The sequence below is a fragment of the Balearica regulorum genome, chromosome 5 (assembly GCF_011004875.1).
Source record: "Balearica regulorum gibbericeps isolate bBalReg1 chromosome 5, bBalReg1.pri, whole genome shotgun sequence".
NCBI lineage: Eukaryota > Metazoa > Chordata > Aves > Gruiformes > Gruidae > Balearica > Balearica regulorum.
The window spans coordinates 44142770-44158586 of record NC_046188.1 but is presented as its reverse complement, the minus strand read 5'-3'; the positions used below and the strand labels follow the sequence as shown (position 1 = coordinate 44158586).

General features: G+C 50.5%; 2 protein-coding genes across 10 annotated transcripts in view; one reads left to right on the top strand and one right to left on the bottom strand.

Moving 5' to 3' along the window:
- The window catches only part of NR1H3 (nuclear receptor subfamily 1 group H member 3), a 30368-nt gene extending 24242 nt beyond the window's left edge, over positions 1 to 6126 (bottom strand). The window contains exons 1-2 of one of the 9 annotated variants that reach the window (XM_075754592.1): positions 5971 to 6083; positions 3313 to 3479 (exon numbers count right to left, since the gene is read on the bottom strand). The gene's annotated coding sequence lies outside the window, so the exon portion shown is untranslated. Of the gene's footprint in view, positions 1 to 3312; positions 3480 to 4522; positions 4703 to 5521; positions 5729 to 5970 lie in introns of those variants that run through there. The other 8 variants (XM_075754591.1, XM_075754597.1, XM_075754590.1 and 5 more) reach the window with 8 other exon arrangements.
- A 284-nt stretch (positions 6127 to 6410) lies between these two features.
- Positions 6411 to 15316, top strand: ACP2 (acid phosphatase 2, lysosomal). Its single transcript, XM_075754588.1, has 11 exons — positions 6411 to 6666; positions 6757 to 6852; positions 6919 to 7005; positions 9504 to 9656; positions 10011 to 10109; positions 10272 to 10361; positions 12606 to 12738; positions 12812 to 12900; positions 13528 to 13634; positions 13852 to 14027; positions 14110 to 15316. The coding sequence occupies exons 1-11, from the start codon at positions 6556 to 6558 to the stop codon at positions 14244 to 14246; spliced, it is 1278 nt and encodes a 425-aa protein (XP_075610703.1). The 5' UTR covers positions 6411 to 6555; the 3' UTR covers positions 14247 to 15316.
- The last annotated feature ends 501 nt before the right edge of the window (positions 15317 to 15817 follow it).

The following is a 15817-nucleotide window of genomic DNA, read 5'->3' as shown; positions in this document are numbered from 1 at the left end:
GAAGGACAAAATGACCAAAAACAAGCAGTTCATTTTGCCAAGTACAGATAACACTACCCTGTTAAAATAAGTCAGTCTTAGCAGCACACACGCCAGCAATATTTTCTCTTACATATCCAGTGCGTGATTTGCATTATTATAGTCTAATTATAAAAAAAGTACATATTTGACTTTTTTATTCAAATGCAGTTTTGTAAAAGTCACAAGGAAAGAAATTATTCACCTAGTAAATACAAATGACCATTTTCTAATGTAAACATTTACTGTGATAGAACAGCATAAATGGGTGTATGTAGATACACTCAATTGTCCTGTTTAGCAAGAAGTAGTAATAGATGAGCCTAACCAATTAGAATAAACCGTCCTCTTAAGAAAGTATCAAATTCAAAACAAAGCTTAGATGAATTATCTGAATCACCAACTTTAATCATGATTTAAATCAGCAAGTGGGGAGCCTTGATTTAAACAAATTAACCTTGTTTGTTTCCTAGTTGCAGGAGGACCAGCGGGCCAAGACTGCTCCTCTCTCTGGGGGGAGAAAGAATACAACTTCCATGCCCAGTTTGTTTCAAGAAATTTTACAAGCACATTTGCCAATATTTTTTTAAAACCGTAAAACAAACTAGAAAGCCTTACATGCCAGGAGACACCTACTCTCTTGTCAGTCATCTGCTTTAGCAATCAGTCTGATACTCACCTAAGATCTTCTATTTACATCTCAGAGAGGTTTCTACGTGTACACAACACAACCAGACTCTGCAGCACAGCTTTTAAACTGCTTCAATCCTCACATCCCATGAAATACTTCTCCTACTTCATCCTACAGACACTAGTTTGGGTCTGTTCAAAACAAGAAGTAGATTTCCCATTCTCTAACATTGTTCTCTTCATTTCTTCATCAACTTTCCACTGAATAAACATTTATTTTTTCCCCTCCCTTAAACATACTGGATGGTCTGCAGTGCTCTGCTCTCTGTGCACTAGCCCTTATTAGCCTTTCCCCTCACTGGATAAGATACTTAAAAGCTTGACAGTGTACACTTCAAAGCAATTTATGAAATTATACCAAAATTGAGTATTACCTTAACATTTTCTTTTTGACACTCAATAAAGTAATTTTGCTTTACAGGAAATCTGGTTTTGAGATCTCCAGATCTGAAAATGCAAGCTACACTGGCGTGTCTCCTTTTTAGTGAGGACACAAGAAATGAATTTGTCTATGCTCCAGAAATGGAAAAAAAAGGTATTTTGTCCTGAGCAGGAAGTCACAGAACAAAAACCACACAGGAGTGCTAAAGTAACCCATCATACCACTCCTAATAGAGACATTTTTAAGATCTGCTAGAACATGGACAGGCTCGTCTAATTTAACAATATTATGCACATCTCTCAAACCCAAACTGACTACAATACAGCTTCTAGCTGCAGCAACTGCAACAAAAATGCCAAGTCAAACACTGTACTTGTATATTAGCAGAAGTATGATCTAATGACCAAGTTCAACTGTTTGCAGCCTAAATGCAGACCTGCACCTGTCAGCAGGAAGCATTCCCCTGAATTCCCTCCCAAGATGAAGTTCCTTCCCACCAAGACAGTTTCCACAGCCAAAAGAATGTGATGATGCCTTCCTCAACTATTAGGCTGTGAGGAAAACAAGGTAACATATTCTACTGCAGACCAGCAGAACATTTTCCCACAATGAAACAAGTTATCTTTGTACAGAACCACAGAATAGCTTGGGTTGGAAGGGACCTTAAAGATCATTTAGTTCCAACTCCAGGGCAGGGACACCTATAGCAGGATTTGGCTCAGTTCTGAAACATGGATTTTTTTCCACGATTGTCAAGTCTGTGAATCTTATTACTCGTGGGTGGGAGGGAAGGGAGGGAGAGTGACATACATCTGATAAGCTTTCCTATTCAACATGCAAAGACCCACACATCTGCAACAATGAGACTTTCACAGCAGCTGGTTCCAGAGCAGAAAGCAGGATCACCCTTCAACCTATTCAAGACAAAGCATATTATATTCTATACTCTTCCTTGGGCAGATAGGAACACAACTTCTGGAAAACAGCAATGCTGAAAGACCTTAAATTCAAAACTCAAAATTTTGAAAGCTGTCAATTTTGATAGCCATACAATCACAGGCCAGATCTAATGACGAGAGACATGACTTTTGAGGTCTGAGACCATCACCACTGGATCAAACATTTAACAGAAAAAAAATCACCCATCTGTTTACCACAGAATGAGTGCACTGAGTTGTGAGAAAGCACTTTTCTTGGGGAAAAAAAAAAGTCATAGCAATCAAATGCACTTTAACACACTGGAAACATGACTCTTCCTGCAGGTGTAAGATGAGGATAAGGCAGCAAACTTGTGCTCTGTACTTGTACGGCTGCACGCCTGTTCTTCTGCACACCCTCTGCCTGCCTCCTTGCTGGCTGTGCAAGCCAGCTGGTAAAGGAAACATGCTGACAAGGCGCAGAGAGCTGCGGCAGCAGTAACTGGAAACAACCAACGACGGTAACCCAAGGCACACAGCCAGGACACACTAATTCTGCGATAAAGTTTCCTGTTTCTTATTTTTTTAGATTAGGCAATTTATATATATAGTCCCTGCTACGGTACTTTTCCTTGCATCTCTTCACAATACAAGCAGCTGCAGGTTTCCCCCGGCAGCTACAGAACTCCCAAGCAGCTCCGCAATGACCCATGTTCTGTCCTACCTGAGGCTGGTTTGGTTTTATTCCTCCCCCACCTTTTTTTTGGGGCAAGGGAGGAAGGTTGTTAATTATTTTCACCCCTGCTTTTCTCCTGCAAAAGCTGGTCTTCCCGTATGAAGAAGGATGCACGTGCGTACGCACGTATGAGAAAAAAACATCACGAAACTCAGTGCCAGATTTCCAGCAGGAAGCCACGCAGTCAGTCTGCCCTGGCAAGTCTTGCAGCAGCAGCAATCTTCCAGTGAATGTGCCACAGGTGAGATAGCAGAGAAGCGCGGCAAGGCCAAACTCCACAATGCGTACCATGTCCAGTGCCCTCTTCCCACAACCAAAAGAATGACTGAGCTCAGCAACACCTGGCTGAAATTTTCAAGCCACATTCGCTTCCCTAACTAAAAGATAAGACATTTTTTTCTGTTCCTGCTTCAGCAGGGGGTTTATGCTTTGATTAAGACTCACTTACTCCACAAACCAAGCCCACCACTCACTAAAGGAAGTGAAAACCAGCTTTTCCTTTTTCTTCTGTCTGTCCTCAGGTACGGCCTTCTCCCTGACACCTGGGGAAGAGCAGATACTCCACGTACCTTGGAACCAGCAGCAGAGCTGAGAGGACTCTTCCCTACAGACAAACATAACCTGCAGTCATAGCCAGAAACCGGCTGACACGCAGTGATCCAAAAGGTTAGTCAGAAACGTGACTCATGTTGGAGACTCCCTCAAAAAAGCCTTGCAGTGAAGGGCCCAGCTGTGCCTTTAGGAAAAAAGAAAAGGGGAGGAGGAAATTTCAGGAGATAAAGTATTTGTCTTTCACCAACAATCCAAAGTTTGCTTCTGGCCCATAACAAAGTACCTATTGTGACAGATCTGTGGACCTTTGCACGAGTGCCAGCAAAATGGCACAATCTGGAGTCATCACCAATCTAAGCAAAGTTACCTTTTAACAGCAGCACACAAACTGACAGCTGTGCAGACAAGTTTGAGTCCCATAAAGCTTGCAATCTGGGTTGACAGGATGCAACAGGTGAAAGAGACCAAGAAATGCAGAGCTGAGCAGAGGAGACAAGGGAGGGGGAAAGCTAACAAGTTACCACAAAGCAAGTAAACATCTCCATGCTGCACTGACAGCACCTCTGGAGACAGCAAACAGAGATCCAGGCTCTTTGCACACACGATAACAGCCACGACCAACTGATGTCCCCTCCCTAAACGCCTGCTCTAACTTGCTAGGCCCGTCCACCTGCTGTGGCTGCCCATTCTCCGATCTCTTTAGCAGGGGGACCCTCTCCAACGGCACGACTGCGCAACCACCGCCAGCCCGAGAGGGCAGGCCCCGCCGCCGCCTGCAGCACAAACGACCCACGACCGCCAGCGCTCGGCTCCACACACTAAGAGAGCGACCCGCTCCCGCCCACGGCGCGGGGGAGCCCGGCCCGCACCCCGGCCAGGCCCCGGGCGGCTCGGCGGGCCGGGCCGCCGCCGCCTGCCTGCCTTCCTTTCTTCCCTTCTTTCCTTTCAGCACGGCCCGGCCCGGCCCGGCCGGCAGCACCACGCGGACGGGCGGGCGGCACTGGGCCGCCGGCACCGGGTCCCAGGAAGCGCTGCCACGGCTCGGGCCGGTGCAGGCCGTGGGGCCGGAAAGCCGCGGGGTGGGAGAGCGCGTCCGCGTCCCCCGCCGTGAGTCACGGACACGCGGAGCGGCCGGGCCGGCCCCGCGGGCGGCGAGGAGGAGACACCCCCCCCCCCCCCCCCCCGCCGCCCACCACAGCCAGAGGCAGAGCCGAGGAGAAAAGTTACCGGCGCGGCCCGCGGCTCTTCGGAAATGCGCGGCAGCGGCCACCGACCGCCCCCCGTGGCGCAGGTGCCCGAACCGCCGTCGGGAGGGGCGGCCGGGCCCGGCGCTGTTCCCGGTAGGGCGCCGCGGCGGAGCTGTGGTGATGTCACGCGCAGCGCAGCCCCGAGTCACGTGCAGGCGCCGCCCGCCCCGCCCCCCCGCCGGCCGGCGCCCTCGGCCCCGCCCCCGGCCCCGCCCCCTGTGGGTCCGGCGGGAGGCGAAGGCCGCCGGGAGCGACGCGCAGTTGCACGGCGGTGAATGGCGGGTCGCTGGGACCGCGGCCACGGACGGAGTCAGGCCCTCGTCCCGCGCTCCTCCGCGCCCGCCGGTGCTCACGGCTTCCCCTCAGCCGCTGCCGGCTCCCCGCCCTCGCCTCACCTCGGAGGAGCGGCGCAAAGCCAGCAGGAAGAGGTGCAAAAGCAAGGTGCCCGCAGGAACAACGCGCGACCTTTTCCTTCCTGCACCCACCAGGAGCCCCGGCGGTACCGCGTCAGCAAAATAACACCACGGGTTCGTGCTCTTCTGAAGATACAGAATGACATTCATTTAAATTCGCTAAGCATTCAAGCACGAGCAAGTTAAACACGTTATTCCATCCAGGTGAACTCTGTGTGTTGCACCGAGCCTGCGCTGACACAACCCCTGTTTCATAAATAATTCGGTGCCCGCAGATGTCACGCGAGTGACTTCTAAACGCTGCAAACCACGTAAAGTTTTAAGCAAATAAACACGTACAAACGAGCTGATTCTTGAGCCATTGGGCTTCACACCTCTCAGACTGCTTTGCAAACACGAGAGCTGTGTTTCCTTCTTTTCTTAAGAACGCGAAAGCCGAGAACCCCGTGTAACCACCTGCCTCTACGCGCTAGGAGGTGGAGGCGAGCGCTAACCATCACAAAACTCGTTTAACCGCCTGCCGTTACCTACCACATCAGTGGCCAAACGCTTCAGCAGATGTGCACCTGGTAGGAGAAGCTGGGTTTCCTCGCGCGCTCGCGTAATTCCGAGCTTCGCTTCGTAAGAAACGACCGGATCCGGGGCAATGCCGGCGAGGACGGCCTCTGCCAGCGGAGCCAGCGGCAGCAGATTTCCGTTTCCACGCTGACACCCTTAGGCTGACTCAAGGGATGAGACGATTAACAGCCCACGGAGCTGCGGCAGCCGGGCTGCGCGCACCTGCGCGCTTTCCCTCTTTCTGTCCATTAATGCTTTACGCAAGAGATCAGGGATGATGTCAGAACACTGTGAAGCTTTTCCTGGTTTACAAAGAAGCCGCCGGATGACCACCTGCCCGCCTGAGACGGAGGTTTATGGGGACGCTTTATTGGCGAGGAGCCGCACCGCGCCGCACGCCGTGACACAACTCAACCCTCGCATTGCCACCCGTGCCCACCCACCGCCGAGCACCTACGTGGTGGAAGCCCGCGGGGTGCTGCCCAGCGGAGGACGCCGCCGTTACCCCGGCGGGAACGACCCGGCCGTACGCGGCCCCTCAGGGTGCCCAGGCGCTCCCGCAGCAGGCCGGCGGGCTGAGCGGGCCGCCCCGCCGCCAGGCTCCGCCTCCGCCCGTCAGGAGGCGGGAGCAGCCCCGGGGCCCCGCCCGAGGCCCGGCCCCCTTCCCACGCGGCCTCGGCCTCGCCCGGCCCCGCGGAGCGCAGCGGGGCCGCCCCACGCCACCCGGCGCTTCCGAGGCGCGCCCGTCCCCGCGGGGGGGGGGGGGGCAGCGCATCCCGGGGAAGCCCCCGGGACCGGCCCGGCCCTCACCGCACCCCGCCGCCCCGCCCGGGCCGCGCACGCGCAACTGCGCGCGGAGGCTGTGAGGCGGGCACGTGGGCCCGGGCTGTCGCCACTCCCGGCGGGGGTTGGGGACGCCCTGCCGCCCGGGCCCGGCCGCGAGGCTTCCGGTGTGCGCTGGAAAATTGTGTCCGTGCGGGCCCGCGGCCGGCGGCGGCTCGGTTCCGAGCGGCGGCGGTGTGTGTGGGGGGGGTGAAGCGCTATGGCGGCCGATCCGGCGGGGTGCGGCTGGGGAGGCGCCGTCCTGCTCCTCCTGGCGCTCTGCCTGCAGCCGCCGCCCGCCCGGACCCGCAGCCTCCGCTTCGTAACGCTGGTGAGGAGGGAAGGGGGGCGGCGGGAGCGGGTTGGGCCGGGCCGGGCCGGGCCGCGGAGCCGGGCCGGTGTGACTCGGTGCCGCCCGCAGGTGTACCGGCACGGAGACCGCTCGCCCATCAAGGCCTACCCGCGGGACCCCTTCCAGGAGGCCGCCTGGCCCCAGGGCTTCGGGCAACTCACGCAGGTGCGTCCGCGGCGGGCGAGGGCCGGCCAAGGCCGGCGCCGTCGGTAACGCCCGGTGCCGTTGCAGGTGGGGATGCGGCAGCAGTGGGAGCTGGGCCAGGCCCTGCGGCGGCGGTACCGCGGCTTCCTCAGCGACATGTACCGGCGGCAGGAGGTCAGTGCCACCGGCCACCGCGCCGGCACCGGGGCTGGGTGGGGGAACGGCGCTCTCTGCCGCCCGCGGCCCCGAGGGCCCAGGCCACCCCGCCGGGCGGCTGCGCGGGGTCTGCGGGAAAGGCTGCTTTCGGCGGGGAAACGCCGGCGGCGGGTCTCAAAGCACTGTTGTTTCCTAGCGCGTTCCCGGCGCAGGCTGCCGAGCCGGAGAAGAGGGGCCCGAGCGCGGGCTTTGTGCCGAGCCTGCCCGCGGGGGGAGGATCGGGCCGCCCCTCCGCGCCGCCGGTGCCAGGGCGATCCGGCCGGGCCGCGCAGCGACAGCCCCGCTGTGGGACCCTTCCAGCCGCCTGCTCCGAAGCCAAGGGAACCAACCAGCAAGGCTGTATTGTAGCTGGTATTTGTTTCTTACTCGAGATTGTGAGGTTTTTCTTTTTCTTTTGTCACACCAGCTGACAAGAACGGAGCCCGTGTTTGCTCTGCCCTCCCCAGTGCACTTCAGTCACAATCTCACGGGAGTCTGTACATACAAACAGTAGTCGCTAACCAGAAGTGACCCTCTCATTTGTTTCCACCTGTGAACTATTGACAGCTTCAGCCCCCCACAGCTATTAATTCTCCTTTATTCCTCCCGGATGTTGCCACGCTTTGTAATAGTTCTTGAGAAACCGGTATGTTTGTTTAATAAAAAGTTATGGAGCCTTTGTGGAACCATGTGCTAAGCGCAGGGGAAAATTTGAAAGATCAAGGAAAGTAAGGAAATGGAAAATCCCCTCAAATACCCCTGCTGGCTGATCAAAGAGGTGTGAGTCAACTGGAACATGACCACGTGTCATGACGAGAGGTGTGCTGTCACAGGGTTTGGCTGGACAGCGGGCAGTCAAGACCCCCTTGTCCCACCGCTGGCTCTGCATTGGTTCAGTTATTTTATCTGAGCTCACTTTGGGTGATTGACCAGATGGGGCAAACTGAGAGCCCCCATACAATTTTAGGTCTTTGTTTTGCCCCTTTTTGGGCTCCCCAGTAAATACCAGCTTGCCATACTTCAGATTACATCCCTTCTTTGACGTTTGCTTCATCAACAAAACTTCCAGCATCAGCTCAAACGCAGATCCTTTAACCTTCCTCAGTAGTTGCTTTCCAAACATACTTCATTCTTATAAAGCTTTTGCCAGCCAACACTGTTTTCCTTCTCTTGCTTGAGAAGGAAAAACAAACCCAAGGCATATGCAAACAAGCTGTTCTGCTAACCAAGCCTGAACCCCTGCTCGCATTGAGCAACCTCTCTTATAAGAAGTGTTGCCTCTGGGTGACACTGTATGACCGTCCATCACCTGACTCAGCGACAAGCTGGAGCCCTGGCAAAAGGTGCTGAAGAAAGCATGTACGTACACTCAGGGCTTAATTAGGTTTTTTATGACACTTCTAGAATTAGATCCTTCATCTGTTAAAATATTTCCTATTTCTTCAGCGCTTACCGTGGATGAAAGCAATCCTGTCTAATCAGTACAGGGTCAGTTATTTTCAAGCCACAGTTAAGGGATAAAAGTGGGTAGAAATTGTCAGAGAAAATACAACTTTTTTTTTTTTTTTCCTCATGACTTAAGTTTTGAGATACACTCCATGTGGGAGATGCTATACAGAGTGAGTGTATTTTTTTTTTTCTGTTTCTCTCTCATCATGTAACATTTTTTAAAAATCCCAATCTTGGCACTGTATTTCATTCTTCTGGCTTTTTGTTGTTCTTTCAATATGCTGTTTTCTAGGACGTTCTTTCATGATTTCTTATGTGTCACTCTCGTTTTATCACTGGTTTCTCTTCAATCTTCCCCAAGTGTTTTCAGTGCACAGATACCAAAGTTTTGCCATTTTGAACCTTTTCTGGTTTTTTCTTGTTTCTCTTCTTTCTGGCTGAGCTCTCTCTGTCTGAGTTCTGGAATGATAAGTCTTGGCCCATTAATCCCAAGAGCCGACAATGATCAAATAAAATCCCAGCTCCCCCTTTTCCTCCTCTCCTGTTAGTCAGATCACTCTTGTCGTCGTTTCTTAGGTGGAAAAACTGAGGCTTGGAGAAGCCAGGTATTTTCATGAGCACAGCAGGTCATTCCTAGAACTGAGACAGGAATGCAGGAGTTTGCCCCAGTCCTGCTCTGTAAGTGTAGCGCATTTCCTGTCTGTGCCCGTCGTTATCTGCATCTCTGTCTCGCTCTTCTCTGACTCTTCCTCATCTTCAGACTCCTTTCTGTAATCTCTGCACAGTGCACCTGGCTATCCCACTGACCCAGAACAGACCGCTCCAGCATTGCACACCAAAATGTGTCCATCCTTACAGTTTGTCCAGGCTGACATCAGCAGGTTTGGTCACTTCAACTCCTGTTATCCTGTTGTCCGTGAGCAGCTGCAGGGCACTTGGCAACGTTCCTCAGTGCATGCATCATCCTGCGTCCGAGCATCACCGCTTACGGTAGCGTTACTAATGGTGCGCTGTCCCTATCCCGGCAGATCTTCATCCGCAGCACAGACTGCGATCGGACGCTGATGAGTGCAGAGGCCAATCTGGCAGGCCTGTATCCCCCAGAGGGACAACAGATATTCAACCCCAACATCTCCTGGCAGCCTATCCCTGTGCACACAGTGCCAGAGTCCGAGGAAAGGGTAAGTTAGTCTCAGGGATGTGTACTGACTACTCGGGTAGTGTGTTACACTGATTTCTCCAAAGGTCTTTGCTTGAGTCTCGATTCAGATTGTCTTGAACTTCTCCTGGGACCTGCCTGGCAAAGGTTCTTCTGTTCTCAGAAGAATACGAAAATTCGGGGGCTGTGTTCACTCAACACGTTAGCTGCAGCACCTCAGCAGACCACACGTGGTCTGGAGTGGGTTAGAAGGCAGTACTTGAGGCTGTTTATAGATGCATCCTGCTAGTCAGGCTGTCATTACAGTTGCACGTGTTGACTGCAAATTCTGTACTTCAGTCTTCTTGGTGACCTAGCTGCTCTTGTCTCTGCCCAGCTACTGAAGTTTCCTTTGACCCCCTGTCCACGGTATGAACAGCTACAGAATGAAACACGGCACTCAGCAGAATACGTAAATAAGACCAAAGAGAATTGGGTAAGTGATTGTTTGCATGAGATAAGGTGGTCTTAGGCTTGTAGTTAAAGTATTATCACCTCCATATAATCAGAGCTCTGAGAAATGGGTAGGAATACCTGTGAATGTAATACAGTATGAGATTGCAGAATTGAAGGCCTTTCTCTTTTCTCATACCTCCAGCAATTCCTGCAGATGGTGGCAAATGAGACTGGGATCCGGGATGTCTCTCTTGACTCTGTTTGGAGTGTGTATGACACACTGTTCTGTGAAGTAAGTTTGTTTGGCCATCATCTTACAGCCATGGGAATTTGGTCTTTAGGGCTCACTGGATTTGGTAGAAAATTAGTTTGCAAAATCCATTAAAACAACTTTTTTGCCATTCCCACCCTACAGTTAGAAGTAATGTTGTAATTTCAGATAGTAACAGTTTGTACTCACTAGAGGCATGTGCCAAGAATTACCTACTTTTGCACCCCTATAACCTCCCATTTTGTAGCTTATATATCATGCCAGAGCCAGAAAAAGTCCCACCTGCATAATAAATGTCTCTTTTGAAAGTCACTAGAAAATGACTGCACTCTGAAATCCTTCGATCTCTGTGGATGAATCTGAGTTAATTAAGAAATGAGATCTCTGGAAACTGAAGGAGCGTTAAGTTTACAGTTTAAGTTGGGAGCGTGAATTAGGACTGTTCCTGGTTCTACCTCTACCTCTCTGTACCTTTAGACCAATCACTTTTCTTTCTGTGCTTCTGTTAATGCCACCTCTAAAAGAAAATAATGCTCTTCTAGGTTAAGCAGGTTTCACCCACATCTGGTTCTTGACCTGTTATAAGCTCCTTTGCCAGAGAAAGACTCTAGAGACAGATGTTACCCTTCTACTGTCTGGGGCAGGGCACCAAACTCTATATTCATGTGGAGTTTTGTTGAAAGCACATCTCATGGAGGCTTAAATGAAATAAAAAACTGGGTTAGCTGCGCTGTGATAATGCTAAGGGAAAGGTCACATACCGAGGAGACTTACAGTTGTTGCACACGAGTTTATTTGTGTATAACTATACAGCACGATGAAGTAAATCATAGAGATCTTTCATGTCAAACTAGCTAATTATGGAAGAAGCAGTAATCCCAAACATTTTGACACTGTGTCATGCTAATTCTATGGAGATGCAAGGCTGCTTAGCTTGCTGGCAGTGGTATGTACTATTTTGTGGATGTACAAGATAAATCTGCACGGAATTGCACTTTGCTATGTGAAGTAGCAGCTTGAGTTGCTGCAAGCTGAGAATATTCCAATCCAGAGCTGCATTGCACTGTGTAAATTTGCCCTTTGTATCACAAACCTGATTGTAACAATCGGTGAAGCAACTTGTCAGTAACAAAAAATTCTTTGGTCAGAGAGATCAAGAATGTCAAATCATCTTCATTTTCAAGATGCACTTAATGACCTTGCAAATTGGACCCGGAAGGCCAGCTGACAACCGCTCTATAATCCCCAAGAGCTTGGAGAATAGGTCAGTGTCCCAAAATGAAACCAGAAGATTTTGAGGGAGTTTTACCCTCAAAACTATACCCTCAAGCTCATCAGTCTCTTAGCTGCTTTGGGCTTCCTCCTTTTTTCACACTAACAGTGCCCTGAAGAGAAGGATTGTTTTTCTCACCTGAGCCAGTAGATTCATTCCACCATCTGGCTGGAGACAATAAAAAAGTCCAAGAAATACCTGAACTTACTAGCTATTCTCTTTGTAAATCAATGAAAATCTAACTAAATGTCTAAGTTGCTGATGGGAATTTCTCCAAATGACTCGTACAGAACAGGCCCTTAAGGATATCCAGCCTCATCTTCTGGCAGTTTAATGGGATGTGCAATAGGAAATTGCTCCGAGTGATGCCAGGGAACCACAGCTGCTGTTTGTCTGCCAGTATAACTCATCCTTTCTTGTAACAGGTTGGCTGCAAAGCAAATTCTTCTCCTGGTTCCTAGTTCTGTGTATTCTGAGTATGGGGCTTTGTCAGTCATACATCCCAGTGGTACGTCTGCAGAGTGCTTTCTAAGTTTCTCTGGTATCCTTCAGTAGCCCTTAGAGCCTCCGGGGAAATTGTGCCGCAGGTACACCAGAAACCTTGAGTTTGTGCTCTCTTGCTTATCTTCTTTTTTTTTTTTTGACTGCAGGACAGAATCAGCCATGCGTAAAGTAAATGCCCCAAGATTATTGTATTGGTGTTACGACATAACCCTGCAGTCCAGTTGTGCTTTCACAGAAACATAGCTCCTAGACTTTAATCTTTATGCTTCTCATTATTAGTTTCTGAAACAACATTAAACCCCACATATATTCTTTGTATGCAGCACAGCAGTGTGAGGACAGAAGCATAAATAGAAAAGGGGCATGTTTAAAATAATAAAGGAAATCAGTAGCAGTCTGGGCAGGACTCCAGACACCTTCACTCCCATTCTCTTGAGTAATCTGTGATCCGTGCTACCTGCAGATGAGTATTCTGTTTCTCTTTCTAGCAAGCACACAAAATGGATTTGCCTGTATGGGTGACACCAGATGTCATGGCTCAGCTGAAGCAACTAAAAGACTTTGGTTTTGAATTTCTGTTTGGGATCCACAATCGGGTAGAAAAAGCTCGTCTGCAAGGCGGTGAGTGCACCAGGGAGGGAGCTTCATGCTGCTGCCTGGTTTTTGCCTCTTACCAGCTGTTCCCTTTCCTCAGGGGTCCTGCTGGATCACATAAGGAAAAACCTAACCAAAGCAGCAAATGTTTCTGCCCGCCAGAACCTGAAACTACTTGTCTATTCAGCGGTAAGTCAGAGCTTGGGGGCTAGCTTTTACCCATCTCCTCCTCCTTACAGGGGACTGGGGCTTGGTGATAGTTTTAACCCTTTCTGGCTTCTCTCCAGCCCATGCAGCAGTGATCAGGACATGGATCTTTGCCTCTGGATGGGTGGGATGTGTAGGATCTGGCATCATTCCTTTGGGGGTCCTGAGGAAAATTCCCAACCCACACTTTGTTCCTCTTAGCTCGGGCTTGCAGATGAGACTGGCAGACTTTGGGGAGCTACTGCTGTATTTACTGGGTAGGTGGGTTGATGCTACTCAGATGTGATGTTTCAGTAATGTAGGTACAGAGTCATCCCCCCTTTCCAGCAGCCTACAGACTGGAAAGTCGAGCATTTCTCCCAAATTGCTGCCTAGAGATTAACTCTTAAAGAACAATGCAGGATATATATGGCTGTGTTTCACTCCCTCCCCTTCTCTGGCACTGTCACAGATCACGGTTCTATCAGTACAGCTCCTCTTCCTTCTTCCAGATGGAAGTTACAAAGGTGATGTCCCCTCAGCGATACCCCATCCGTGACTGGTATGGTCTGAGCTGCCCTGCCACATCCGTAAGGGTGACTGATTTGGTTTTTTTCCCCTCTTTCTCAGCATGACACCACACTTGTGGCACTGCAGATGGCTCTAGATGTCTACAACAAGATTCAAGCGCCATACGCCTCATGTCATTTATTTGAGCTGTACCAAGAGGATGATGGGTGAGGGCTGCAGTAAAGACCTCTGCTGTGATTTCACCTCAAGGGTTAGATACCTAGGCTAGGCCCCACCCCAGGGGGATGCAATCTTGCTCCTAGTAGCAGACTCTTCAGAGGAAAACTACCACCAAAGTAAAGGAGAGGGTGTGCGCACTGAGGTTTTGGGAAGGGATGACTTTAGCTGGAGAATAACAAACATCTAGCTGTGTTTTGTTTTCAGTAACTTCTCTGTGGAGATGTTTTTCCGCAACGAGAGTGGGAAGGAACCTTTCCCACTGACAATCCCTGGCTGTGAGCACAAATGCCCACTGCAAAGATTCTTGGAACTCACAGATCCTGTTGTTCCCCAGGACTGGGAGCAAGAGTGCCAGGTAGCAAGCATCATGCACGACACAGGTGAGCCCAGGCCGGACCAGAGCATGGCAGAAGGGGAAAGTCTGGATGATACCACGTTGACCGCTTGTTTTCTCCCCTGCAGAACTGTTTCTGGGTCTGGCTGTGTGTGGATCCATTCTCCTTCTCCTTATAATCCTCCTCTTGACGGTACTCTTTCGCATACAGTCTCAGCCCCCTGGCTACCGGCATGTTTCCAATGAGGGAGAAGATCAGGCCTGACAGTTGCTTCAACTCCTTCCCAGGCAGTAGGAGGGAGCAGCGTTGCCCCTAAGGATGATTGGGCACCTTCAGTTCCTGAGCATTCTTCTGCTTTGGCCATTGCTTCCCAGTATGAAGCTAGACTTGATTTTTTTGGATGCTTTCTAAAGGTGACGTCCCAGAGAGAGAGGACTGAGCTACTCTAATGGAAATGACACCTTGATTCTGAAGCCAGTGTACTGTGTGGTGCCCCCAGTCCTCATACAGCTTACCTAGTCTGGGATTCCCAACATGGCCAGTTGGAGCTGGTCAAGCATATTTCTCCTTTCAAGTGATTGTAAATGTTACCACTCACCGTAACTGCGGCAGAGGGGCTTGGGCCTCCAGCAGCTGCCACGTCCAGTGCAGTCAGGAGTTGAATCTCTCTTCAGGGTCAACCTGCTTTTGGTGCTTTTCTCTCAAGCCATTGGGCTGATGATGGTGGGAAGGCTGGGCTTGGAGCAGAGGGCACAGCTTGATGCACCAGGACTCATCTGTCCATGCACAGAGAACTGCTGCAGAGGATGGCAGACAGCGAAAAGTGTTTCTTGAGGTTGCTGTTAAGTAGTTGCTACTGGCAACTGGTCTTTTTTTTCCATGCTCACATTGTGATCCAAGAGAGAACTGGCCTGGAATCAGGCCAAGATTGAAAACCCAGCAGTAGTTTCTAGGATTCAGCTCAGAGTAGGGTACATATGATCAAAAGAAGCTCCAAAGGCTTCATCAGAGAGATGAATTCCTGTGACCATAGCAAACCCGCACCCCATTTCTTGTGCAGTGGTGGTTCTAGAAAGGAGAGTCCCCATAGGTAAGAAACTTGTGCCCTGTCTAAAAAGATTCAGCCTTTGAATTTGACTTCCCCACCTCTGAACTTCAAGTACCTATGACAGGGAGTATCCAGTACTGCAGGCAGTCCAGCCTGCAGCTACATGGGTCCATTCTGCTTTACTGGCAGAATGTTTTTATTCTGTAATTCAAGAGATGTAGCAGAGCTGTTACCTAAGACTGGATTAAATGCCAAGTTCTGTAGTTTTTCTTGCTATCTTCCCTACTGGATGAACAACAAACAAAGGAAAAAAAAAAAAACCCAAACCATAAAGGATCCGAGTTTGCAGGTGACTCTGGATCCCTTTATTTGCCATGCTTTGGCTTTTTGTCCAAAGTGTGATTCTTCTTCCAGGCTGGCCTCTCTGTGTGCGCTGCAGCTGCTGCAGCTGCTGCAGGGAACTTCATGCCAAATGCTCACCATCTGCCTTGTAGCTTTTGGCAGAAAATGAGAGACTGCAGCAGGCACCAGAACCACAGGCTCTTCCCATGGTGATGCTGCACATTCACTTCCCACTTTTACTTCCCTTTCTGGTGCAGTTCCCTTCCCCTCTTGGCGGCAGAAGCCAGCTCTTAGGTTACAGGCGTTTCCTTTCCTTCCCCTGTGGAGTACCGTGGGGACTTTTCCCTGCAACATAATCAGCATCTGCCTGTACGGGAACTCTACATCAGCAGAAGCAGCTTGCTGTTCTCAGCATCTTCCTCACCTTTTTGTCCTCTGAAGATAC